General features: G+C 43.8%; 4 protein-coding genes across 4 annotated transcripts; 1 reads left to right on the top strand and 3 right to left on the bottom strand.

Moving 5' to 3' along the window:
- Window positions 1-3,972: 3,972 nt before the first annotated feature.
- Window positions 3,973-6,521, bottom strand: LOC127779412 (protein NRT1/ PTR FAMILY 8.2-like). Its single transcript, XM_052306177.1, has one exon. It carries the CDS (start codon window positions 5,954-5,956, stop codon window positions 4,235-4,237), a length of 1,722 nt encoding a protein of 573 aa, XP_052162137.1. The 5' UTR covers window positions 5,957-6,521; the 3' UTR covers window positions 3,973-4,234.
- Window positions 6,522-6,698: 177 nt separating this feature from the next.
- Window positions 6,699-12,622, bottom strand: LOC127779410 (uncharacterized). The gene is made up of 5 exons (XM_052306176.1): window positions 12,230-12,622; window positions 12,031-12,146; window positions 8,435-8,678; window positions 7,144-8,271; window positions 6,699-7,065 (listed from the first exon to the last, which is right to left on the bottom strand). The coding sequence occupies exons 1-5, from the start codon at window positions 12,461-12,463 to the stop codon at window positions 6,889-6,891; spliced, it is 1,899 nt and encodes a 632-aa protein (XP_052162136.1). The 5' UTR covers window positions 12,464-12,622; the 3' UTR covers window positions 6,699-6,888.
- A 3,517-nt stretch (window positions 12,623-16,139) lies between these two features.
- On the bottom strand, window positions 16,140-20,074 carry LOC127779168 (sulfoquinovosyl transferase SQD2-like). The gene is made up of 10 exons (XM_052305885.1): window positions 19,510-20,074; window positions 19,349-19,419; window positions 19,140-19,257; window positions 18,991-19,064; window positions 18,543-18,598; window positions 18,380-18,463; window positions 18,181-18,268; window positions 17,939-18,016; window positions 17,598-17,654; window positions 16,140-17,131 (listed from the first exon to the last, which is right to left on the bottom strand). Exons 1-10 carry the CDS (start codon window positions 19,813-19,815, stop codon window positions 16,624-16,626), a joined length of 1,440 nt encoding a protein of 479 aa, XP_052161845.1. The 5' UTR covers window positions 19,816-20,074; the 3' UTR covers window positions 16,140-16,623.
- Window positions 20,075-24,528: 4,454 nt separating this feature from the next.
- On the top strand, window positions 24,529-25,879 carry LOC127779169 (probable pyridoxal 5'-phosphate synthase subunit PDX1.1). Its single transcript, XM_052305886.1, has one exon. The coding sequence runs from the start codon at window positions 24,637-24,639 to the stop codon at window positions 25,591-25,593; it is 957 nt and encodes a 318-aa protein (XP_052161846.1). The 5' UTR covers window positions 24,529-24,636; the 3' UTR covers window positions 25,594-25,879.
- The last annotated feature ends 1,604 nt before the right edge of the window (window positions 25,880-27,483 follow it).

Below are 27,483 nucleotides of genomic sequence, written 5' to 3'. Positions count from 1 at the left end.
GGGGGGGGGGGGGGGGAGGGGAGTTTCCCACATGAATTTCATTTCAAAAGAAAGTAGTATATGGCATCATTAATTTACAGAATGGCGAATTGAAGAGGAAAGAGTTCCCTTCCAAGAGGAACAACTATTCTATCTTCACTTTTGAAGCGTTCGACCCAGAGGGTTGCATTGGGGGGGGGGGGGGGGGGGGCAATCTTGCTAGGTTTGCCATATCCAGAAGGAGTGAGCAAAAGAGCATCCAATGCATATACGAAAAGTCATCTCTCTTCACCCTCACAAAGGTCACAACCCCCTGTTTGCACAATGTTCTTGAATAGGTTTTGTTTTGTATGGATTCTCTCTTTTGCTAGCAACTAGGCAAAGAATTTGATTTTTGGTGGAGCTCGGCTTTTCCAAACAAATTTCTAATTTTGGTCGTTCATTCGATCTTCATTGAAGGACTCGTAGATTTGTTGGGACATCAAAATACTCCCTTCCACCCCTTTTACAACACACCTAATATCATGTAGATTGTTCACCGAGGTATTTGCAAGGATCATAGCTAGGCCCTGGATCTGATCATTCGCTATATTGTACAGCCTGGGAACAAAACAATCCCTCAAATCAGCAAAGAGTACCTGAGCCACCGTGGCATGCATGTTTGTCCCCAGCATGCGTGTACAGGTCTGAAATTTTTCTTTTGAGAGGATACTCTTCAACCCATACATCATACCGGAATGAAGTTCGTTGCCCATTTCCAACAATAACCGAGGTTAAGTTCTACATCTTTAAGATCAAGTTTAGCATGCATGTCATCCCAGTGTGTCCCCATGAGTTTGTCATAGAATAGAGACGAGTTTTCAAACTCTTGCCAAAATCCACCTTTGCCCAAGAGGAGTCAGTAGAATGTAAGTGGTGCAGTCGCTTGAGGAGGAGAGCTTCATTTTGTTTATGCAGACTTCTGATTCCTAATCCTTCTTTTGCCTTAGGCACACAAACATCAGTCCATGCTACTAAGCATCCAGCTCCGCTGCATGAATGCTCCCTATGCCAAAGGAACACCCTTCTTATTTTTGTCGAATGCTTCAACCGACCCTTTTGGTAGTTGGACCGAAGCCATTGTGTAGACTGGGAGTTGTTTAAAACTGTGTTCACTAGAATCATTCTTTCTGCATATAAAAGTAGCTTTGTTTGCCAAGCCGCCAGGTGCTTGTCCGCTTTGTCAATCATAAGTTGTAGATTAGCCTATCTGAGTTTGGAGCTTGACAGAGGGAGTCCCAAATAAGAGAGGGAAGCTATCTACTTGACATCTTAGCACAACAGCTAGTTCAGCTCTGTCCTCTTGAGTTGTATGCATTGCCACCGGAGTACTCTTATTGTAATTGATTTTTAGCCCTATTGCTTTGGCAGAACTATCAAGACAGTACTTAAGTTCTTGCACATCGGTCTTGTTTGCTTTGCATATAAGAATGGTATCATCTGCATATTGCAAAGTCGCATAGGGTTTTTCTGGATAGATGGGGTGCCTGATATGCGCTGAGCTTTGTATAAGTTTTTGAAGAACATCAGCTACTAGCTAGAATGAAGAGATACATGGACATAGGGTCCCCTTGCCTAACTCCTTGTTGTAGATTTATCCAATGCCCAGGCACTCCATTCACCAGAATGAATGATTTAGAGGTTTTCAACAAGGTGTCTATCCATCTGCACCATTTAGCCAGGAAGTCTCTGACAGTCATAATTTTCAGAAAACTATCCCAAGCCATCGAATCAAAGGCCTTTGCAAAGTCTAGTTTAAACACTGTTGTTGCTTGCTTCCTTTTGTGGCAACACTGGATTAAGTCGGTTGCATATATGAAGTTTTCATATATGCTTCTTCCCTTAAGAAAACTAGTTTGGTCTTGATCAATCAAGGAAGAAAGTTATCTTTGAAGACGATTAGCTAGCACCTTAATTTGCAATAATCTTCACTGCACAATTTTGCAATGAGATGGTGCGATAACCGTACGTATGGCGTGTTTGTTTTTGTATGTTTTGGCAAGAGTATAATATGTGCTTGGTTAATCCTTCCCAAATCTGCTTCTTCATTGTGGAAGCTGTTCATCATCCGCATAACATCCGATCCTATTCTATCTCACGCCGCTTGATAAAAACTTGGCCCAAATCCATCTGGGCCTGGCGCACTGTTTCTATCCATTTGTCGGACGGCGCACAATGTAGCTGTGATGGGTGATAGGGGTTTGGGGTGATCCCAGCCTGATAGCGGTCCCTCTAGGGGTTTTTTTTTTTTTGAATACGCAAGGAGCGCATCTTTGTATTAAGGATGGAAAAAAAATTTAATTAAAGGAAAAGACAAGAAATGAAGGGGACGGGGTACAGGAATACAAAAGACCAAAAAGATCTATTCTCCTATCCAATTTTGCGACCTCTCGACAGTTGGCTGTGGCATGGAACTCCGGGATGGCTGCTCGCGCAAGTCCTTCTAGGGGTTGGGTTGCAGAGAAAGATGTCCTTGATCTCAACATCATCAGCAGGAATGGTAGGCGCATTGACACCAAAGATAAAGCTAATTGATTTTCCTTTTCTAGAGGGGTCTGCCTCAAAGTTGTGGTGAACTGTCGGAGGTAGGACCACATGAAGAAAACCTAGGTCTTCAAACAGTAAGCCTAACCCAAAGGTTACCTCAGTATCGATCCTAGAAGCTTGGCTTCTCCTTCTGTTGAGTTGCCTGGTTGTTGGTTCTACCGCCATCTGCTGCTGGCAGCTGTACCTCTCCCTGAGCAGGACCGCCTTGTTCCCCTTGCTGCAATTGTAGAGTCTCCATCCAATTCCAGCACGAGTGACTTGAGCGTGGGAAAGGTGTTGCAGGTGTAGTGAGTGATTGACGTCATCGAGCTGTCTGTCGGAACCTTAGCTTGCGGACCCAACGAGCCTGGAAGATGGGGTGGTGGGGGGCGGAGGGCGCAATGGTGGAGGCAGCGGAGGAGGAGGAGGAAGGCAAGGATGGGAAGGTGGAGAGTGCAAGAGAGATGGCAGGGGTGGAAGCCACCAAGGATCTATCTACATGAATCCATCCTAACGGTGTCCGGAGCGGTAGCGACGAGCACAAACAATGGGGTCGCGGCAGCTGCGGACGAAAATAATGCTCTTGAGCATCGAGAGAGGTTTGCTCTCAGGGGGATATGATGCTTTTGCTACGAGCGGTGTTCCGTTGGTGGTGTGACTAATGCCGCTCGCTCGGTAGGAGGAGTGGAGTAATTTGCTCTGAGGCAAAGAGACAGTGGTCGAATTCATTAAAGGGGAAACCAGTGTGCTTAACTCTTGACAAACAATTGGTTCCTGTTGACAAATTTGAATTTTTCGCTCTTGCTCTGATGATTGGAGGAAGCAGGCAAGGTGAAGGACACAAACTCCAACCTTTCAGCAAATCTTTGTTGAACCCAGATCAGCGCATTTGAGGCTGAGATTGTGCACCGAGAATTCTTGCGACCGAAAATCGAACAACTGACAAGAACCATGAGCGAGGCAACGCTAGAACTGACTACTAAAGAGGAGAAAATACCCAAACCCAAAGAACGAACAGAAAACAACTCTGATGGAGAGGAGAACCAGAAGTTCAAAAGATTTTTGATTGTAAGAGAGTTTGCACAAGTAGAGGAAGGAGGCACTATCACATCAGATTCTATTAATTAGTTGGCTGTTAATTAGTCTATGAGGAGGGGCCTAAACATGCAACGGTTGATTGAGTGATGAACGCTTCAGATGTTATCAACGGCAAAGTTTGCCGTTTGCCTCAAAGACAGACGATGCGAACCTCCATTTGGGGGTAGGAGAATCACAGGCCAAATGCTAGAGTTGACCCGAGGGACACACAGACGAGTGGAAAAGCAGGAGTCTCTTTTTTTTAAAAAAAAAAATCACCCAATTTAGGCACATATCCAATCCGAGGTGGGTTCCAGATTCTGTCGAACGCAGGTGGGGTGGGGAGGATGGAGCTCTGAACTCGAGATAACTCCTTTGCCAATCCCCGTCGGTGAGCGCCATGGCGGCGCCGACCCCAACGTCGCCTCAGGCTCAAAATTTGTTCCGAGTGATTTTGACATATTACTAGTTGCTGTAAGAAACGTTATGCCTATGACAGAAAATAGCAGTATGTATGGTGTAGCATTTGGGATTCGAGGTTGTAATAAAACAGTAACTAATACTGGTTCTGAGAAATTGATTCAGATTGTAATAATCTCCCGGGTCCCGGCCCTCAAGTCTGAGCGGCTGCTTCAGTGGTGGTGATTGTCTTGCACCTGTACCAGTTGGCGATCCAGAGGTAGACGAGGAAGTTGACAGCACTGAGCGCGGCGAGCAGCCAGAAGAAGTAGTCGAGGTGGCCGCGGTTGAGGTTGTCGGGGATCCATCCGAGGCCGCCGCCCCTGGTGGATGCGGCAGTGACGATGACGACGAGCAGCGTGCTGAGGTAGTTGCCGAGCGCGGAGGAGGTGAGCGAGAGCGCGGTGCACATGCTGCGCATGTCGTCGGGCGCCTGGTCGTAGAAGAAGTCGATCTGGCCGATGAAGGCGAACACCTCGGCGGCGCCGATGATGAAGTACTGAGGCACCTGCCAGAAGATGGAGATGGGCAGGTAGGAGGTGGAGTCGAGCATGCCGTGGGCGGCGGCGACGCGGAGGCGCACCACCTCCAGCACCCCGGCGGCCACCATGGAGAAGACGGAGATGAGGAGGCCGATGCCCATGCGCTGGAGCTGCGTGAAGCCGCACGGGTGGCCGGTGAAGCGGCGGGCGGCGGGGACGATGAGGCGGTCGTAGACGGGGACCCAGGCGAGGACGGCGAGGGTGTCGAAGATGGAGAGCGACGCCGAGGGGATCTTGAAGGTGGCGCCCATGCGAGGGTCCAGCGTGTTCCCCTGCAGCACGAACATGGTGCTCATCTGCCCGTACACCGCCGACATCACGATCCCGCTCGCCCACACCGGCAGCAGCCGCACCACCGCCTTGAGCTCCTCCACCTGCGTCACCGGGCACAGCCGCCACCTGCTGCCGGTGTCGTCGTCCTTGTCCGTCGTCGGTGTCACCACCGCAGCCCGGTCCAGCCACCTGAACTGCTCCGTGTGAGCCAGCCGCCGCGTCCCGCAGGCCAGCTTGTCGCCCTCGTAGAGTAGCGCGGCGGCGTCGGCGGGCAGCGCCACCCTTGACTTCCTGGCGGCGGCCACGACCACCTGCAGCATCCTGGTGAGCGGGCTCCCCCCGGGCTTCTGGTGCCTGTAGAGGCTGCTCCCCATGAGGAAGCTGGCGACGGCCACGGCCATGGCCACGGCCGGGATGCCGAAGCCCCACCCCCAGCCCACGTTCATCTGCACCCAGACGAGCACCGACGACGCCACCAGGGCGCCGACGTTGATGGACATGTAGAACCAGTTGAAGAAGGAGGCCTTGCTCCGGTGCTCGCGTGGGTCGGCGTCGTCGAACTGGTCGGCGCCGAAGGAGGAGACGCAGGGCTTGATCCCGCCGGTGCCCAGGGCGATGAGGTAGAGCGCGACGAAGAAGGCGGCGCTCTGGCCTGGGGAGGGCCCGCACGAGGAGGCGGATATTGTGGTGCAGTTAGGCGGCTTCATGCCTGGCACGGAGGCGCTCATGGTGAGGAGCGCGAGGCCGACGATGTAGAGCGCCATGAACGCGGCGATGGTGCGGTAGCGACCGAGGTAGGCGTCGGCGAGGAAGGCGCCGACGAGGGGCATGACGTAGCATGTGCCGGACCAGTTGTTGACGCTGGCGGCGGCGCCGGCGTTGCCCTGGCGGAGGCGATCGACCATGTAGTTGACAAGGTTGGCGCTCATGCCGTAGTAGGCCAGGCGCTCGCAGCACTCGTTCCCCAGGATGAACGGGCACGCCCTCCACGTCCCGCTCTTGCTCCTCACCGCCGGTTTCCCCGCGTGGTCCATCGTGCCGTCAGTCGTCGTCGCCTCCATCGCCTCGCCGTACCGTACGTCGCAGATCGAATCGAGAGGCCGGGGATCTCGGAGCTGCTACTACTCCAGCTGCATATGCCGGCTTCCTGTTTCTCTGGATATATATGTAACCGAAGCACGCGGTGGCGGCGATATATATAGCATTAATACCTACCAATCAAATGAATCAATCGACGCGCACCCGACCGGAATCCATACCAAGTACACACGTACCACCGAATCCATCACGGTTTCGTTGATCCCTCTTTTTTTTTGTTATTTATGTCTCTTATTATTTAACAAGTACTACGGTTTAATCCCACAGATTCTTCACTTCTTTTTTTTTTTGCATTTTAGAGTCATTCAAAAACATTTAGATTGGAGTTGTGTTGGAAAGACCTATATTGATGAACCACATGCTGTCGATTAGCTTGCACTTGCACACTATTTTTGCATTGAAAAGCCATTCGGAAACATTTCAATTGAATTGGAGTTGTACTGAAAAAAAGGGAAATCTTACTGATATTTGTGAACTAAAAGCTGTCAGTCAATTAGCTTGCCCTTACATTTGCATGGTTTACAATGCCACGTGTGGTTACATCAGGCATTTGATCATTCATATTTGGTTCAAAACCCCAATCTACCACAGTAACTTCAAGCAAAAACGCTGAGCTACGCACGTGCATAACCATTCCACATTTCAATCTTTGAAACGCACGAGCAAATTAACTGGGTAGTTTGCTTTTAGTTTTATGAATGAATACACTACAAACAGCTAATTACATTGACCAACCTAATGAGGTTTTTGACTGAGCAGCTAAATCATGACAGCAAATAGGCAGTACGCAGAGCGTCACAAAAGTAAACCCAACGCTAAGCTATTACCATATAGATACAACTGCCTTTCAAAATATTCTGGACAACCAACGAGTACCTTGTCGACAACCTACCACCTACATGCTCTGAAAATGCTGCTGATCGCCGATATCATCATATTCCGCAAAAGTTGCGTGAGCCCCATCTCCAACAGATGCATCATCCTCTGTGACGGCAAACCCAGGTCCAATCACATCGACGCTACAAGATGAGCTTAGCCTGTCGCCTGGATGGACACCAGGATGTTTCCTCACCTACAAAAAGAACGAGGCCAGGTAAGCTACATCAAAAGCCAGTTAAATTAAGGCGAACAACAGTTTTCGTTTGCTTACATTCATTTCAGGCACGTCAGTAAGGACTGCAGGGAGAATGTTCACCAGCTGAGGATTACTTGCAGATGGTGTTGAGGCTATAAGCCTCATTAGTGTTTCCCTAGCGCTTCTCTCAACCAAAGATTCTGTTTCTGGAATCAGGGGCTTCAAGCTAGGGAGCAGGGGAACAGTCGCAGACATAGAAGGCCCGCAACTCACCAGGTAAGCCTGGCCAGAGGAACACACATCAATGACCGGGACATGCACAATGGGGTCAGACATCAATGGTGTGAATGTTGGAACTTGTGAACCATGCAAGGATACAAGTGGTGAAGTAGGAAGCGGCAGGTGAAGTAAAGGATCACGCAGTATCGATGGAAGATTAAGTGATGGGAGATCAGTTGTATCCATCTTTGCAGAAACTGTTGAAGTCGGCGGCTGATCATTTGATAGCAGAGAACTCAAAGGCGGCAAGGGCAGTGGTTCTACTGATGTAACTGGCATATGCAGAGGGGTTACACTGTACTGCAGAGAAGATGGGCATGGTGGGCACCAGCAATAGTAAGGCTTAAATGGTTGCTCTGTAGAATCCTTAGGAAGTGGATATTGAGTCGCAAGAGGAAACAAAGATGGCAACAAGGGAAATGAAAGAGGCAAGTCTAGAGGAGGTGAATTAGCACTGTTTTCAGAACAGTCCCCACCACACTTCTCACTGGCAGAATCAGAGCTAACAATCTTCGGTGTCAAAAGATTTGCGTCATCAGGACCAGTTGATGAGCTCAGCCAGTTCCCACGTCGCTTCAGCTTGTCTCTTCCAGCAATCTTTGCACACGACGTCCTTGGCACCCCATCTTTAAAAGCACCACATCTGGGACTCAGACTAGTTTGGTAGACAGAACTTGCTTTTGCTGCATTAGCTGCAGAGGTGCGGAAGCGTGAAGACTTGGAAACAACTGATGAGGGCTGTAAATATTGATCTTGTGGGCTTGAAGCGCCCAGGAAGTCATTAAGTGATCCCAGCGATTTAACATCTCCAATACTTGATGCAACAAGATAAGCATGTAGATGAGTGGCAAAAGCATCCAGTCGTGAATCTGAGATGCCTGTGAGATCAGAGAGTGTTGGCCTTCCCTGCAGTAGATTTTTCATCTGCACACAAAATGTAGATAGAAGAATCAACATTCTCAGTAATATTGGCACATTTTCATAGAAAATTGTGATGTCGATTTTTAGTCTAACACGAATTGCTCAAGCTTTTATAGTCACCCATTTATGTAAAAAGCTGATAGACTGTATGATACAAAACACGAACTTTTGCAAGAAGGTCCATCCCGTGTTTCTTTGACTTCTCAGCACACCAATAGTAAAAAACTTTAGATTCTGAAATCCTGATGAGGAAAGATCGTCCTGTATTATCAGCTGAAATTTCTTCAACACAAACTTCTGAAACTTCATGGTCATTGTTCAGGAGAGCTAGTTGCTCCGAATGACCATCATCACCAGCAAAGATAATGCACATGCTCGATGAAGGAAGAAGACCAAGGCTCAGCTTTCCTCTGCACATAGAAATTGATGCACATGAGACCCTTGAATCCTTATTTTAAATGAAAATAAGATAATTGACAAATAAATGTCTATGAAAAGTATTGCAATGGCATCATTGTTTTGCACTCGATTGGCCCGCTTTAGTTCTTTTGGTCTATAAATTCATACACAATATAAAGTAGCATATAAGATAAATGTACACTTTTAGTTGGACACTTGGACTGAGTGGGTCAATGGCGATACCATGAGTGGATAAACATAAATCCCCTTTTGCACCATCAATAAGAAAATAAAGGGGGAAAATGAAATCAATTAAACGAAGAGCAGAAGAGAAACTTCAGAAGAAACATAATGGGAGATAAGAATTAACAAAGGGGAAAGGGAAGTGGTAAACAATTTCAAAATCTAGCCTCAGCAATAGATGAGACCAGAAACACTAGACAAGTGTAGAAATGTAACATGCACTGACGCACAACATGGCAAAACATAAATTTCGAAACATCTGTGGGACTAAATGATGAGTAAAGACATTCATAAATCAACTTAAATTGTCGTGTTTGACACCTTTTTCCAAAAAAGAAAAAGAATAAAAAAACTCTGTTTTTCTTTTTTTGATGGGAAAACTCTTTTTTTCATAGAAAGAAATAGGAGTAAATAAAAAAAAGTAAATGGCCAATTCTTTGACTTTCTTATTACCTTGATCAACATGAGCATGTAAAAACCAAACATAAACTAAAAATATTTCCCTCACAGGTAAAACCTTGTAGAGCAATGATATTGATAGCAGGAATACTTTTTTACAGCATAAGGGCATAATAACAACAAGAACACACCAAGTGCCATTTTAAGTGGAAGACAAAAGATGTAGCACATAGTGTTTAATGGATAACACGTCAAGAGGGGAAAATAAAAGGCACAGTTTGCAAACACAACGATTCATCGACGGTGCAACTTGTAAAACACTGTCACTGTGAACTAATGAACCAAATATTTACATTTACAGCGTGAGCCGAGTGAAGCAAATACTAAAAGTACTCTGTAAAGTAACAACACCAGAGATGCTAGCAATAATTAGCTGCAACCACAAGCATACTTTATAACTGCACATCATATAAATTAATGAAAAGTCCACTTCCCCCTAAAGTATTCTGCTGGAGCATTTAACCCCGCTGAACTACTTAAACTGGCCCACTTCACCTCCTCATGAAATTTATCCTTTTGTTTTTCTTTCTGCAAGTCATGTTTTAAATTGAAATTTGTGCGATGACAGATAAAAAACCTAATGTTCTCGAAAAATTTTTAGAACTTCCAACCATTTGGATGGGTTGGAAGCACCTACGAATGATTCAACCATCAAAATGTAAAAGTATGTACAATATTGTAACAAAGATTGCACTGTCATGTGTCATCTCACAAAAAAATCAACCTATAACACAATTTGTACACAGAGAATTAAAAAATAAGTAATTATATTAGGGGATGAAGTGAGCCAATTTCAGTAGTTTCAGGGGATAAAGTAAGCTGAGCCAAAAAAAACAGTTTTGGGGGAGGTTAAATCCACCGAAATGGTAGGGGGAGTAAAGTGAATTTTGTTCCTAGAAGTAATACCAGAAGTAAAAACAACAATAAAAAAAGACAGCACACTCTTCACAGTTAGATATAACATCTAAAAGCATCAATAATCAGGAATCCTATTAATCAAATCTCATCCAAGACTAGAATTGTACTGTTAGTCATTATCAATGCAGGCAACATAATATCGTAAGGCCATGAAAGAAACTACCTTCTCTTTCCTCATATATCAGAGATTATGACACACGCCCAAATTACCTACAAATGAAAAGACATATTTATTTGGTAGGATGAACAGTGCCATCGCTCATAAGATGAAACATGTAATCCTGTAATCAACAATTTCTAGTATAATACTTCTTAATTAGGTGAGAATTCTTGAAAATATCTGCTCATGAGAAATTATTATATGATATGAAGTGAACAAAAGAAATGACATGAATGATCATGTCAAAATCAGAGTATCACTGTATCGGACAAAATGCTTAAAATAGCAGAGAGAAACAGAAGAACGAAGGAATTCCGTAGCATAATTCTGTGACACAGGATAGTGACCGCATGAACACAGGTCTAACTGGATTAGTGTACTGGCATGAAAGAGGCAAAGAAGAAAAATAGGAGGACCAGAAGGCATTATTATGCTGACCGGAGAAGTACAAGGGTTTTCAGATTGTTTTGGATATGGCAATATTCAAAAATCTATTGAAGGAAGCACTTGCAATACTTGCCCATGCAAGCAATGAACGATTCATCGCTTATTACTAAGTCTTCTGACTGGACGATTGTAACATGGAACATATTCCTAACAAAAGAAAGGACCACCAGAATAGAATGGCCACTACTACCACGCTATTATTTTATATAAAAAAGAACAAACAACTGTGCAGTTAGACATATTATTTTCATTTTCCTTCGCTAGGTGCAAGCTACATAAAGACATATGGATAAATAGGATTCAAGATACCAAAATTTTGCAGACAACAGTAAGCGATCCCCATGCAAGTTCTTACAACATACTAGCTTGCACTTGCATATGAAGTAGACATAGTTCAGGAAAAAAAAACGTAAGAAAAGTTTAGTGGGCCATTGGAGACAAATTAATAGTAGGGCACACAATTTCCAAACACAAGTATGTTACCATGGACATGCTCAACAGGCGCCAAACATGCTATATAATCCCTCAGCAGAAGAGTTTGTGCTGCCTACTTGAGAAGTAGTAGGGTAAACATGCAAGAATTAATAGGTGATAAGCTAGTGATCCACATGCACTTGGATAGGAACATGATCAAACCAATGAATTGACAGTTCTCATGACATGAATTGACAGTTCTCATGACATGAATTTGTGGTTTCTTTTTTTCTTGTGTGTATGGGGAGAAAAAGACATACAGATTTTTTCTTTGTGTGTGTGGGGAGAAAAAGACATACAGAAGGGCGAAGGCAAGGCTAGTCCAGTACAAGTGAAGTTGAAAGGAGGAAGTTCTAGTTGCAAGGAAACATTGGATCAATCCAAGAGTAGAATGTAAATGCTAATAGGAACCGATAAGAGTAAACAAGCAGTTTAAAGACTTATGCATGCAAACAAGCAGGAGGCAAATCAGTGATGCCCTTGTTGTGTATAACAATCATCACGAGAGTCGTTACCAGTAAATAAGGTTGAGAGAATAAATAAAAGGTTCAAGTGCAAGTATTCCTCATTGTTTGTTGTGTTGAAGAGAGGAAAAGTGTAACAGTACAGGAGAATCCAAGCAACGCAAGGGGGAAGGAAGGAAAGGGAAAGAAGCACGGTACCTGATGGGCGTTGGGCAGAGGAGAGGACCATGGCGGTCGACCTTGCCGACGCGAAGAGCGACGAGGGGAACGCAGAGACACCTGTAGAGCAAGCCGACCTCGGACGCCTCGAAGTGCTGTTAGCATGGATGGATGGAAGATGAGATCGGGTAGGTTTGGGGTTTGTTGTTGCAGAGAAGAAAGGGAAAGGTGTAGGTACCTGCGAGAGGTGGGAGATGAAGCGGTCCTCGGCGGCGCCGCATGAGAGGTTGAGAGTGAGGAGGGGCCTGAGGCGTTCGTCGGCGCGGCAGGCGCCGAGCAGCTGGTGGCGCAGAGGCACCGGCTGCTGCTGCTGCTGCGTCGTAGAGGCCTCACCGCCGCCTTGCTCACCCGATCGGGACACCTCCGCCTCCTCGTCGCGGGCTTCGGATTCCCTGGTCGGCGGCGCGCCCATCACAGTCTACTGGAGTACGTGCTAGCTAGGGTTTGGGATCGGGGTCGGGGATGGATTGGATTGAGAGAGATTCTGCTCTCTGGAGAAATTGAATTTGGAGAAGAAGAAAGAGAGGAGAGGAGGGGAACCACAACCAGATCGACTCCTCCCTCCCACCACAGGTCCACACCACAAGATACAAGATATTATTTGGGATCCCCCTTCTTTCTTGCTTTACACTGCCACGTGGGCCCCGCTCCACCATCTGCATTTCATCGGGTGGCCACTGCTATTTTCTCCACCATGTTTTTCGCCATATTCATTTCCTTTTTCTACAACTAAAATTAAAAACCATTCATACTTCAACCTTTTTTTTCATAAATTTTGGACTTCAATTTTGATTTGAGTGGGTTAAAATATATTAGGCCATGCCAAGTTCACCGATTATAGCGAGCCATTTGAGGTTTTAACATTGATATATTTGCTGTGGATTTAACTTGGGGTGACTTTTTTCATTCACATTAAACTGCTTCCTTCGTAAAAAAAATCAAATACTTGTTACTATCTTAGACTAGATTTGTAAGCATAAGTTGATTTTTTTTAATGGACTAGAAAAGATACCCTTGCGTTACCACGAGTAAAACCAATTTGATTTGTGCATATGTGTCGTGGATTAATCACAGCCTATTGTTTCGTTTATTCATGAGCTTATACTAATCACTTATTTCTAAATAAAGACTATTTGTGTGCAAATATTTGTTCTTAACGACTCGAAAGCAAAATCTATAAAATAAAGTATGATAAAAAACCAAAAATTCAAATTCAAAATTAAGTTCTAAAATTTAAATTTTGGCTTATAGTAATAAGCATAAGCCAAACAATGAGGCCTTCAAATATGAGCTAGATTTGTCGTCCAACTTAATCTCAAGTCAGGCAGGAATTGATGACGGACATAATTAGCAACTTCAATTATCTTTTATTTTGGTCGGCATGTTCTTTTCAAAAGTAAAAAATGATTCTTATGGATTATTGTAACGATATCCCTGTTAGTACGTGCGAGCATGTGTGGAGACTGACTTGAAATCATGCTAACATGTCCCAAGAATTATGCGGTGTAATAATACGAATAGAATTGGATGATCTAGGCAACTACGCACGTGATATCCACACGGTCATTCGCTTGGTATCCACATCACACGGACTCTCTTTCGTAGTTCGCTCACGAGTCGTGACTTCGCAATGAATGTTAGAAATGATGGGAATCGGATACGGATGACGTACCATAGTTTTGAAAAAAAACATCTTCAATTTTAAAATTACGGGCGAGGGCGACGCAGTCCCAATCGGACATGTGGCAAGGGCAAATCACGTGCGCGAGGGCGTCGCAGGCCCAATCGCAGCGATGCACAAAGGCGCGTGTGGAAAACAGACTCAGGCGTGAGCCCAATTGCTACGTGCAGCAAGGGGCGCGTGAAAAGATGCAGGTCCAATTAATTCGTGTCTCGGATAAGAGGGACACTCTAACATAAAAAGGAAAGGATTTGACATAAACATAAAAATTAAAACCGATTCAAATACGAATGATGTACCCAAATTCTAACAAAAATATCTTTAATTTTTATAATAGTAGAGAAGAGATAGTGTGTTTTATTGCAACCTAAGTCAATATGTGTTTTATTGCAGCCAACATAAATCAAGATGCGTTAATGAGAATTCTCTCGCATGTGTGTCTTGCTTGTATTCTCACATTCTCATTCATGTTATAATAAAAAAGGATTTTAAGTTTTAAGTTTGATTTTTCTTTTAAAAAAGAATTATCTCAAGTGGATTTTATTTGTCAAGACAGCAGTCATGACTCATGAGTAAAAAAAATAAAATTAATTCTCAAATCGAAATCACCTTTTATTATAATCAAAATCATCTACTCCCTCTGTCCTATATAAATTAAAAGACCTATACATTTCCACATGGCTCCAATACCATACTTTGACCAAAAAAAATGTTCATTATATGTTATCACAACTTCAAAATAGCATCACATTATAGTATTTTGAAATACGGATTTAGTGGTATGAAAAGCATGGCACTAAACACAGATATTACTAGATGATGCTCCCACTTTGCTGCAGGATATGTGTTAGATATTGGAGAAATGATGAAATGATTTAGATTGAAATATTATGAAAATGATTTAAGAATGATGATTTAGCATGTGTATGTTTAGTTTTAGAATTATAGACATAATTACTATATGCTTGCATGTTGAGCTTTGTGTGTTTAATGGGTTGATGTGGCATGCTTGCATATATATTTTAGGAGTGCTAATAAATATTATGCTTGCATGTTGAGCTTTAGGTTTTTGGTGTGTATTAGCTTTATAAAAAGAAGATATTAATATAATGTTAGCCAAAGGTTATAAGATCGATTTTTCATGTAGTATTCATTTTATTTTTGGATGGATGGAGTTAACTAATAAATAAGGGAAAATTAAAGAAATGCCATTGACAAGCGTCTAATTCTAAGAAATAACATCGATTAGTGTGAGTTTGATTAAATGTTATCGTACAAGCGACTTTGTTCTAGATATATCATCGTCGTTAGGGTTCCATCCACCCAACGCCATATAATGCATTGTTATCCTATAGCATTTAACAAAGGGCTGCTAATGGAACCCGGGACAAACTTGCATGTACAATAGCATTTCGTAGAACTCAGACTTGTCGATGGTGTACTATCGCATTTGTCACTTATCCAAATGCCCCTATTAGATTTGTCTTTATTTTTTTCCCTATAAGGTGATGGCTTCTTAACTATTTGCCATTTTTGCTAGCATGGCATGCCAACGTGGCTTACAATTCTAAAATGCAGAGTAGGACCCACAATTTTGCCTCTCCCCTTCACTTTAGCTTTCTCCTCATCCTCCAGCTCGTCGACGGGGAGGAGCTGGCTCCCAGTCTGGCATCCCTCCCTGCCTCCCTCCAAGCCCGGCGCCGGTGAGCTCCCGTGCGCACGCCTCTCTCCACGAGCTCCCTACCTCCCTCCAAGCCTGACGCCGGCTAAGCTCCCTCCATGCCCGACATCCCGCAAGCTCTGGCGGCGGGCGTGTGGTGACGACGGACAATCCTCTCTCCATGTCCGGTGTCCCGCGAGCTCCAGCGGCCCTTCCCTCGGTGGCCGGGGATCTCGAGGAGCCTCCTGGTCACGCCATCACCAAGCACCCGCGCTGCCGCCGAAAGGAGGGTCGCCGTCAACCGCCGAGGATCAACGAAGGCGAGGACGGCGGGGCTGGCTGGGCCAAAGGGAGAGAGGAAGGGGAGAGTTTGTGAGACTGATTAGTGGGCCCCACATCGATATTTACAATGGTTCGCCACGTAGGCAAAAGTGACAAATAAGAAGCCATCACTTTAGAAGGGCAAAAAAAAGCAAATCTAATAAGAGCATTTGGATAAGTGGCAAATACAATAGTGGCAAATAGTTAAATTCCCCTCTAAGAATTGAACATTTGTCAATGGTATTTCTTGGATTTTCTCAACAAATAATACCTGGCCAGTGTTTGTAAGCGCTTTAGTTATTTATCTTCTTTTTTATCAAAAACAAAATGGTAAGAAGGAAGGCAAAAATAATAGCTCATAGATGGATAACCGTTCACAAAAGTGGAACGGGAAGGTTATGAAAATAAATAGAAGATTTAATAGGATTTCATTTTTTTGTGTATTCTATAGTGATGAAAAAAAATCCTGTAGAATTTAACAATTACAAAGTTCCTCCCATTCAAACATCCACTAGAGGGTGTTTACAATCCCTAAATACAACAATCAACAATGAAGCAAGCAAGGTGGAATACCACGGCGATTTACAATATATGGCTGGAGGCACAAACGCCACCTAAAAACCTATGCTTTGCTTTTCATATAATTATCATTCACAAATTCACAGGTTGATATTTCGTCAGTATTGTAGGAACACTCTTGTGTTGAAGGCAAGCAAAGACAGCATATTGAACGGTGCCTTACACATTATGTTCAATGAACTTCGCCTCACCTTCCTTCATCCGATATGCTTGAGCTTACATATTCTCACATCACAGGGGCACATTAACAAGTTTATATATCTGACTAAAATTTGATCGACCTGCTTCCAACTGACAGAATCGAGCATCATGATTCATGAATATGATGAATTTATGATTGATTCATGGTGGAAGGTGCAGGTGTAGGCCTGAACAGCCTCCGGGACACCCACTGGATGGGTCTCAATAGCTGTGCCCTCTTCTTGCGCCAGAACCAAATCGCGGCACTGTACTGCTCGTTCCGAATTTTCCTCGTAGCTGCTCTCCAATCAAACTTCTCCATCTCCTTTCTGGCAGCCTTCCGCATTGTCTCTCTCAACTCTTCGCATGTCAAGAGACGTTCGATCTTGCTAACACAGTCATCAACATCTCCTGGTGTGTACAGAAAGCTGGTCTTACCCTCCTGATCCTCTGGTATAATATCAGGTATTCCTCCAGCACGAGCTGCAACTACGGGAACTCCTGATGACATAGCCTCCAACACAACAAAACCAAGCGTTTCTGACTCAGAAGGCATCACAAACACATCCCCACTGGCATAGGCCTGCGATAGCTCTTCTCCTTGTAATGTACCAGTGAACACTGCAGGCATTCCCGTGAACATCAGTTGGAGTTCAGCCCTGCACAGAAAATAGCCAAGACCAACTCACATATCCAGTGCACAAATAAACAATCATGAGAAAATACAAGTTCACCTTGTGCATTTCATTTGCTAGTTTAAATTCACTTTTCCTACTTGGGGATGATAAGAGCATATGGCCAGCCGCCCTAGTTTTTTTTATACAAAACTAGTACAACATTTGGAACCTCACAAGAATGTTTCCTCTAGTGAGTATCATGTTTGGTTGCCTTTTTTGAGGGGCTAAACTGTGCCAAGAACACCTTTTCTGAGGTGGAGAAATGATGACCAGACTGTGCTAGAATTGGGCAAGAATATGAATCTATAAAAGGTATGGCAATGTGTTACAAAGTGTGGTACACCACAGCTGTGGAAAGAACCGAATGGTAGCCATGAGAGATCATATTGCCTAACTCGAGTGTTGCAATGAAACAATACCCCTAACTACATGGTTCTGCAATACTCACCTGAATGGCCCATCACCAACAAATGCGATTCTTGATCCTGGAAGTCGGTCCATGACCCTAAGAAAAATAGAAATGAAGTGAACAGTGAATGATGCTAAATAAATACAGGATATAGCTCAGGAGAAGAATCAACAACAGATATCAGCAGAAAGCAAAAGTATGCCAACAAAATATTGTGGCCAAAAAAAACCGTGAGAAGTTAGGGAATGTTTCTACAATATGCACTGTAGAAATCAGACACAATTGGGCCATGAGAAGTTAGTAAATATTTCCAAAAATACCTCGCAGTGTGCACTGCAGCATTTTTAAAAAATCAGACAAAATTCACAGCATGAGCTCACCTCTTAAGAAAGTCTAAGCTTTTCTCAACTCCCAAACGACCAACATACAGTATAAGCGGTTTTTCTGGTTCACCGTTACTGATAAAGGAAAAGGGAAAGTATAAGCATGCTGTTAGACAGGGAATATAATTGCTCATTTCAAAATATTCTCTACATAATGAATGAGGCAACAACCAGTAGCAATTTAGCACCATTGCATCTGTACTGCAAAAAGGCAACTGAGCACAGAGGAGATTACATACGTTAGCCTTGCACGCATTTCGTCATTACGGAAACGGGGATGGAAGCTTTCTGAATCAACACCCTTGTTCCAAAGGCGTATCTTATTGGCTGGAAATATGACCCATCATAATAAATTGGTAATAGCAAAAGAAGGTGAAACTATGTCAGAATAAGATGGTAAAGGTAAAAAAAAACAAAACTATGTATAGCCATGACAACCTGCTGTAACACGGGCAGCTTGAAGATCCTTGCCGATAGCAACTGATGGTACCAGTGTGAGATCCGCAGCTCGGTGCAAGAATTCTTTGGGGAGTGAGAAATGCATCAGTTGGCTAGTATTAATGTAAAGGTGTATCCGCATAGGACATGGCTGGAAGCTTACTTATAATCAACCACATAGGCTTCACCAGCCAGCTGAATGTATATCTCGGTATATAACTGCCATTGGTTATGAAGAATCAGTTTGCTATGTGGATAAAGCCATAATTTCATAGGACTTAAACCAGCCATCAACGGATTTTTTTTCCTAGGAGCCCAGAATCGTGTTTCCACTGATGTTACTGAAGATAAAGAATAAATTTCTGAATTATTCAAGTACTGAACTGAAGTTTTTTTCTTTCCTTTTCACCTTTCAAATTGATGCTTTGGTAGTGAGTAAAAAAGAGCACGGCTAAAATTTTCAAGCCTTATGCAGAATTTTCACATGGAGGAAGCAGCAAGTATGCCATCATGAAGCAGCTGATGGCAGTGATTTGGGAGAGACCCTTCAATGCTGATATTGCACTGATTGTCGTAAACTTTGCCTTCTAGTATTAGCTCAGGAAACTCACATTGGAACATGGGTGTGGTACGACATTACTAGAGGGACGCAGAGCAACTTTGCAATTATTAGGGCACCGAATACCTGTTTTGGGGAAACAAAAGCGGTAAGTGGCATATGAAAACTCAAAGTGTTGATGTAGTAGAAATTTTGTGCTACCATTATTCCAGGGGAAGAGGCGTGAATGATGTCAGGCTTAAATCTAGCAACTTCTCCGATAATCCGAGGACTTAGGGCTAGTGAAAGTGGAACCTTCTGGTACCACGGGCAGGGGAAGCTGGAATCAATCAAATAAGACATGTCAGCAAAAATGCTGCTGTCAGCGGACTGTCAACAATGGCGTCCATATATTATTATATTAATACTACCTCCATGATCCGATTAGCTTTGCTCCGTAGAATTCTTGAGGTACGCCCTCATGCGTGGTAATCACAATGACCTGTGGAAGCGAAACCGACCAGGATAGGATAGTGAAGGAATGGAGAAGGGGAAAAAAAATTCCAAAATCCAAAGCCGGCGAAAAGCTTACCTCATCACCCATCTCCCGAAGATACTTGATGAAGTTCTGGAAGCGGTTCTTGTAGCCGGAGACGTATGCGAACGGGGAGGGCTCCACGAAGAGGGCGATGCGGCGGGGCCTCGAGTCGAGGGAGGCCGACGAGGCGTCGGCGTCGGTATCCGCAGGGTACGACTCCGATGGAAGGCAGAGGGGCTTTTGGGGGTGGCGGCGGTGCAGGCGGAGAGGGTACGGATTGAGCGCGGGCGTCGCGACGGCAGCACGCGACAACAACGGCGGCGGCGGCGGCAAGAGGATGGAGGTGTTCCATGCCGCCATATTAGGAGAGCGGCGCCGGCGGTGGGGGAGGGCGGCGCCCGGAGTAGGGGGCGTGGGAGAAGGGCGCCGATGGCCGGATTGAGGAGAGGATGGTGGCGTCTTCAGGCGATGGGAAGGAGGGGGGCGGCTGCTTGGGAGCTCGCCGGCCAGTGCCACGGAGGAGGAAGCGGTGGCGGCGAGGCTAGGCTAGGACGAGCTATCCGGGAGAATCATTCACCTCCTCCAAATTGAACTCACATAAAAAGCATATTCGCTTCTCTTCACTTGCAGATGCTCCGTCGTCTGATGATGCCCCGCCGGGAACGTACGTTCAATTTACTCTTGATTAATTCCAGCAAATAAAAAAAACGACTAGTTTTCAATTGTACTTATTATTTTACAATAATTGGCTTACATGTATACTATGTTTTTTTCAATTATATCTTACATTAATTGGGCAACTCCCTTAAATTTTTTCAATTTTCTTTCGCCTTACTTTTTCTATAATGGAAATGAATTACATCTTTGTCCTTTATCCGTGGACACAACCAAAAAGTCTAGAAAGTAAATAGGAATAAATTAAAAAGAAAGTAAATTTTAGAAAACTGCAACTATAGTGACAAACTATCAGTTTGTTGCAACATTAGTGATCTATTTCAGTTTGCTGCAATAATAGCGTGGAAAATTATCACAAAACCGCAACTTTTACGTGATATGCTACTACATGACAACTATAACAGCATATCACGTACTATAGCAGCATATCACGTAAAAGTTACAGTTTTGTGATAACTTCCCACGCTATTGTTGCAACAAACTGAAATAGATCACTAATTTGCAGCAAACTGATAGTTTTATCACTATAATTTCAGTTTTCTGAAATTTACTCTTAGAAAAAAAACATGCATGATAGGAAAAACTCCTAATTTACGCCAATAAAATAATCAAACGTTTCTAAAATCACATAGATTCTAGAACAAAATTCTATACGTACTACGCTATCTAAATTAAAATAAAAGTTACTTGGTTACCAATTTCAGGTGTGCAACATCGTTGCATATAGTATCATATTGTTCTTGAAAAGTATCATATACATCAAGAGTGGAGTCAGTTCGAACATATGAAGATAACCTGTATAAAGTTAGAGATTTTTTTATGGTTAAAAACTACCTCATTATTGCAATGCCAGATTATCCAGCATTATACAAAAATTACTCAACGCAATATATTACTAGAGTATTAGCGAAACTCTCAGGCTGTGTTCGGGAATTCACCTCCCGCGCACGCAAACAGAGCGGCACATTTTCTTATGATTAACTAAGCATTTATTAATTTTTTTTAAAAAATAGATTAATATGATTTTTAAAGTAACTTTCGTTTAGAAAAATTTTATAAAAAACATAACCGTGTAGTATTTTGAAAAGCGTGTGCGTGAAAAATGAAAGAGATGAGTTGGGAAAGCTGAGGAAAGAGCTCAGTCTTAAGTGGAAGGGAGAGAGAGTAGACTAGAGCGAAGAAATCGTCTTCATGACAGGTACTGTCATCTCATTATCCGGTTGCAGCCAATGAGCATCACCCCCTGAGCTCAAACGTGACACCCAAACCAACAGGAGCCACCAGCACTCGGCACTCTCTATTGCTGTCTACGTACGTACACTTACCAAGCAAAGGCCCAAATTGAATGAATTGGTCTACAGACATAGTACTAGGAGGATGGAATAAACTCATTTTAGGTCCCTCGTCTTGACACTGAGTTTAAAATTCATTCCTGAACCGCAATAACATGTATAACATATCTCTCAATTTGTAAAACCGGTGTACCCAAGATGTCAGGGCAACATAGTACCCGGTTTTGGTTGACGTGGAGGCTAAGTTAGCGTGGGACTAGGGCTGTCAAGAAAGCTCGAGGCTCACAAGCTGCTCGAGCTCGACTCGTCCTAGGCTCGATTCGAGCTTGGCTCGAGCTCCAAATGAGCCGAGCCTGAGCCTGTCCCAAAGCTCGCGAGCTTTGTCGAGCCGAGCTCAAGCTTCTAACGAGCCTAGTAATATATTTTGTTGTTATTTAATAAATTGGGAGATCAAATATGTTATTTGTATGTCTTGTATTGGTATTATATATTTATTTTATTTTTTTTCCTCTTCTACTAATATGATGAACCCTAAATTAATTATTTTTAAAAGATTATCCTCTGAAATATACATTGTTCTAATTAAAAATCAAGCTCGGTAGTCGAGCTCGAGCTTGATCGAGCTCGAATCGAATCTGTTTGAAAGCTCGAACATTTTATAGGCTTGGCTCGAGCTTGTATCGAGCTCGAGCCTAGGCAGGCGAGCTCGCTCGAGTTCGGCCCGTTGACAACCCTACGTGGGACCGACATGTTAGGCTAATTCAGTCTAAATAAATAAATAAATAATGGTGGACCCTACGTATCGATGACACATCCTCTCCTTCTCCCTTTCTTTGTGTCTCTCTACCTTTTTCTCAGCAGCGTCGAAGGCTGGGGATGAGACGGGATGGTTGTCTAGGAACGAGAGAAAGGCATCGACGGCGAGGGAGTGGGCACTGTGTGTGGCACGCAGGAGCATAGGATGTAGGTGTTGGCGTCGTTGGAGGAGAGATGACCATGTCTACCAGATATGGATATTCTCCTAATATCTATGGAGTATTAGGAGGTCAACAGTGGGCCGAGAGTAGTTGTTTGTGGTATTGCCTGCCTATCTATGATTTTTTAATTTTTAATTTTATGTATTAAAATATTTAAAAAATAATTTTTGTTTCATAGTTTTACAAATGCACACCCCTAGTGCCCTTTGTGACCCAAGAGAGCCTTTTATGCTGTGGCACATGGCGTTGACACATGCTAACAACCTCCGCGCAATCATTTTATATGCGACCCCTTTACCGCCCTCCCAAACAACTGTAATGGGGTCGCTATAAAATAACTATGGTTGTTACCGTCCTCCGAAAGCCTACAAGGCGCGTCTACAAAATATCATAGGTAACCATTTTACAAGGGGCTCTTTGCAGGCAAGCCTTTATAGAAGAGGACAGCAAGAGGCATAGCCATGAGAAATTACAATACCCCAATAGGCATGTGTCACATTATAAAAACAGACTCCTAAATAACGACAGGGGTATAGATTTGTAAACCTTTATTTTTTTAAAAGTATTTCAATAAATAAGTGAATAAAATAAAACATTTTAAAAAATTCATATCCATAAATACTCCACTCGTCCTATAAAATATAAATATGGTACATGATATGATATATCCTAGTGATATGAATTTGGATAAATTTATATTTGAATTCACATTTCTATAATATTTCTATAATATGTTATATCTTATATTAAATTTATTTTCCGTGGGATTTCGACGCTCTTTGATTAGACTTATAAGCTGAAAAGTCTAAATCCTAAATAAACAAGCAGCTTTTTCGTTTGTTTTTTTAAGCCATAAGCCACTCTAACACTACTCCCTCCAGTTTCATTTTAATTGACGTTTTGGACAATGACACGGTTTACAAAATATACTTTTGACCTTATTTTTCTATTATAATATACACAATAAATAAATGCATGTTTAATTTTATTATAGTATTTTAAAAGATAAATCTATATATGTTGTTCTAGTTTCTTTAAACTAAATATTTTTGAAGTTATTAATGGTTAAAGTTATTAAAGTTTGACCTCAACCTTGTTCAAAATATCAATTATTATAGAACCAGAGGGAGTATTAAGCTAAAAGCTAGGTTGGAGAAGCTTTTTTTGGCTTATATAAGGTAGATGTATAACTCCAACACTAGATTTAGGTCATTAATTCCACTGGCTTATAAATCATATAAGCTAATAAACTGATTTAAAATTGTAAGATAATAAATCTAAGCCTAAATTAGAAGAGTAGGAGGGAAGGATGGTTGGTGGTAGGAGGGGAACCAAGCGTCCGGACCTGGCGACCTGCGGCAGGGCGTCGCCGGCGGTGGACAACCAGGAGATGGAGAGCGGACGTAGCCGTCGTCCTAGTCACTCACTCACTCATCACGCTTTCGATCATCCGCTTTTCTTTTTTTTATCATAATATAGAATGCGCCATTCCATGTGAATTTGAGCAAACCAAGGTGAAATTGGATTTTTGCTTCCTAGCAGCCCTGCTACTGGGATACTTCCTCCGTCCTAAAATATAAACATTTTTAAGATTAGCACAGGTATTAAGAAAATATGTGAAAATGATTGAAGAAAATATATGATTGGTTGAAAAGAGAAAGTAGGTGAAAAAGAATGGTTATGATTGGTTAAGAGGAGAAGATAGGTAGAAAAATAGTTTCATTTTAGGACAAAGTACTATGCTAGAAATAGCTATATTTTAGGACGGAGGTAGTCCGAAGTACTCGTACTTCTCTTCTTGTCATCTTGACCGTCCGTCCGCCCTTCCTCGAACGGCGTTTACTAAAAGATCTGCTGCTGCTGCTTGGTGAGGTAGGAGGGCCCCCCACAGACAGTATGTTGTCGTCGGCACCAGCCTGAATAAATAAAAATAAATAAATAAGTAGTGAAGAGCCCAGTACCAGTAGTAGAGCAGTGGGAGTATTGGGCTAGTGGCACTGCCAAAGCCCACGGCGGTGAGAGGAGAAGCAAAGGCGGAATTGTCCTTTGTTGTGGTGTGGTGGTGGGCATCTGGACCGTTCGTCCCACCCCGACCGCCATCCATCCATCGGTGGATATAATAAGAGGAGAGGGGAGAGCGAGGCAGCACCACACCCCTACCACCCACTCCCCCGGCCGCCGCCGCGTCTGCGCTCTTAGGGCCTCTCCTTCCCCATCCCCAAATTTCCCCTCCGGCCATGGCCACCGACGGCACAGGCGTCGTCACCGTCTACGGCTCCGGCACCAACGGTGCCGCCTTGCTCGAGCCCTCCAACCACAAGTCCGCCACCTTCTCCGTCAAGGTGGGCCTCGCCCAGATGCTGCGCGGCGGCGTCATCATGGACGTCGTCACCCCCGAACAGGCGCGCATCGCCGAGGAGGCCGGTGCCTGCGCCGTCATGGCCCTCGAGCGCGTCCCCGCCGACATCCGCGCCCAGGGCGGCGTCGCCCGCATGTCCGACCCTGGCCTCATCCGCGACATCAAGCGCGCCGTCACCATCCCCGTCATGGCCAAGGCCCGCATCGGCCACTTCGTCGAGGCCCAGATCCTCGAGGCCATCGGCGTCGACTACGTCGACGAGAGCGAGGTCCTCACCCTCGCCGACGACGCCCACCACATCAACAAGCACAACTTCCGCGTCCCCTTCGTCTGCGGCTGCCGCGACCTCGGCGAGGCCCTCCGCCGCATCCGCGAGGGCGCCGCCATGATCCGCACCAAGGGCGAGGCCGGCACCGGCAACGTCGTCGAGGCCGTCCGCCACGTCCGCTCCGTCATGGGCGACATCCGCGCGCTCCGCAACATGGACGACGACGAGGTCTTCTCCTACGCCAAGCGCATCGCCGCGCCCTACGACCTCGTCATGCAGACCAAGCAGCTGGGCCGTCTACCAGTCGTTCAGTTTGCGGCCGGTGGTGTGGCCACCCCCGCCGACGCTGCCCTCATGATGCAGCTCGGCTGCGACGGCGTCTTCGTCGGCTCCGGCATCTTCAAGAGCGGCGACCCCGCGCGCCGCGCCCGCGCCATCGTGCAGGCCGTCACCCACTACAGCGACCCCAAGATCTTGGCGGAGGTCAGCAGCGGGCTCGGCGAGGCCATGGTTGGTATCAACCTCTCCGATCCTAAGGTGGAGCGCTTCGCCGCCCGCTCCGAGTAGCCCATCCATCATCATTCATATCCGCCTTATCCTTCTTTCGCTATATATATGCTCCTTCCTTCGATTAAGTAATAATTACATCTACTATCATCGTCGTGATAAGAAGAAAATGAATTAGACACCAGCCAGCCAGGACTTTGTTGGCTTGGCTCACTTCCCTTCCCTTCCCTTCTTGGTGATGATGCAACATGGAACAGCACATGTATCGATTAGGAGCATGTATTGTTATTTTGCTAATTGCTGTGGACTGGATCCATTTCTATGGAAACTGTCATACTTCCCGTTCTGTTGGTACCCATGGCCACTTTTACCTACTCGTACTTATTACTCTTCTTTCATATGGTTAAAACTTAAAGCACAAGATTCTTTTTTCCTGTGGCTAAAATTCACCAAGCATGTGTGCTCGTCAAATTGTGGGTCGGAGAAAAAATGTTCCTGCATTTTTTCAAAAGTTATTACTCTTTGAATTTTGGTCACAGGCTTTATCTATTCATGCGTCATTTTATAATGTTAATACTCTTGAATGGCTATCTCACACGAAATTATAGCTTAAAGGTCAAAATCATGAATTTTTTAGTTCTAAGATTGATATTCATGATTTTTGTGCTTTATGAGAGCAAGGTCAATAATGCAGCTAACAATGGGCGGTAAAACGGCCCATGTCATATAGCGCAGCTAATACTAAAAGCTAGTATGTACAGTAGTAGGCTGCACTCCATTTGTACACAACTTCCGGTGTTAGTTTTTCATTTTCTAATCGTACTTTACTAGATCAGTCCATCACGTTATTGGGTGGTGTTAGGTTGGCCTCACAAAATGTGTGAAAAGCTGCGCTGTAGCCGAGCGGTAAAATAAGCGTCGGCTTATTTCTCTCTCCCGAGTTCTCTCTTCTCCACATAGGAATTAAATGATGTGGCATATTTTGGAGCCTCAGCTTATTGTACCTGCTCTGATGCTATTGTTAACACCTAATCACTAGAAAAATATTCCTGCACCATTTTCTATATGTTAATGTGTATTAATTTTCATCCAAAGTTATAACTCACGAAATTATTTCTTGAACCATTTCTCCTAAGGCTATTTAATATTCACAAATATTTTGTTTGATTGGTCTCGAGGCTAATACTTGCGAAATTTTAGGTTAGAACAAATATTATTCTTTTCAAAGGCTAATAATCATGAATTTTTGTGGAAGGATATAACTTAAGACAATCCTGACTATGAACCTTCATGGGTAGGATTAGGTTTTTTATGGGACGGAGGGGTACGAAATTGCTATAGCTCGAGGGCTAAATTTATGAGATCATGCGCAACTAGTTAAATTTTGTGACCGACAAAGAAAATCATGTGTTTTCTCTAAATATTTTGTCATAATATTAATATTCACAAACTTAATGCGTAAAGATTCTAATGCTAATACTAGTAAAATTTTGGACGTGAGGAAAAAGTTCATTCAATTTTTTAAAAGTTAATACTCACAGGTTTCAGTCCTATAACTCAATTTTCTAGCTTGAAGACAGAATTTTATATCCTGATGTGAATATTCACTAACTTTGTGCGCAACAATCCCTATTATATATCCTATATAGTTGGAAGCAAAAGATATGCATTGAGTTGCATCATATAAAAAATAGTAGCCTTTGTATCTCTGTCATACTTTGATCTCAACCATCCATATATCATGTGCATCTACAACCAACATATTGTAGTTATTGCAAAAAGCTCAGCATGCATAGAACCACGTCACCTATAAAAATAATAGCCATTGGATCACTCTCATACTTGATACATGCATTGATGTGTCATGTACAATTGCAATTCCAAATCAACTACTATAGAGCGCAAAATATTGTTCTTTTAAGCGTTATGAGTACTCGATTTACAAAATTG

This window comes from Oryza glaberrima, chromosome 7 (assembly GCF_000147395.1).
Source record: "Oryza glaberrima chromosome 7, OglaRS2, whole genome shotgun sequence".
NCBI lineage: Eukaryota > Viridiplantae > Streptophyta > Magnoliopsida > Poales > Poaceae > Oryza > Oryza glaberrima.
The sequence above is the reverse complement of the archived record's forward strand: the minus strand, read 5'-3'. Positions and strand labels throughout refer to the sequence as shown.

Excerpts from the sequence above, each read along its gene's own strand:
- LOC127779168 (XM_052305885.1), bottom strand. The coding sequence starts at position 19,815 with ATGGCGGCATGGAACACCTCCATCCTCTTGCCGCCGCCGCCGCCGTTG. Across the intron at positions 19,420-19,509 it reads TTCGGGAGATGGGTGATGAG|GTCATTGTGATTACCACGCA; the intron begins GTAAGCTTTTCG and ends TCGCTTCCACAG. Across the intron at positions 17,655-17,938 it reads AGCTTAGACTTTCTTAAGAG|GGTCATGGACCGACTTCCAG; the intron begins GTGAGCTCATGC and ends TATTTTTCTTAG.
- LOC127779169 (XM_052305886.1), top strand. The coding sequence starts at position 24,637 with ATGGCCACCGACGGCACAGGCGTCGTCACCGTCTACGGCTCCGGCACC.
- LOC127779412 (XM_052306177.1), bottom strand. The coding sequence starts at position 5,956 with ATGGAGGCGACGACGACTGACGGCACGATGGACCACGCGGGGAAACCG.
- LOC127779410 (XM_052306176.1), bottom strand. The coding sequence starts at position 12,463 with ATGGGCGCGCCGCCGACCAGGGAATCCGAAGCCCGCGACGAGGAGGCG. Across the intron at positions 8,679-12,030 it reads CTCTGCCCAACGCCCATCAG|AGGAAAGCTGAGCCTTGGTC; the intron begins GTACCGTGCTTC and ends TTCTATGTGCAG. Across the intron at positions 7,066-7,143 it reads CTGACGTGCCTGAAATGAAT|GTGAGGAAACATCCTGGTGT; the intron begins GTAAGCAAACGA and ends TTCTTTTTGTAG.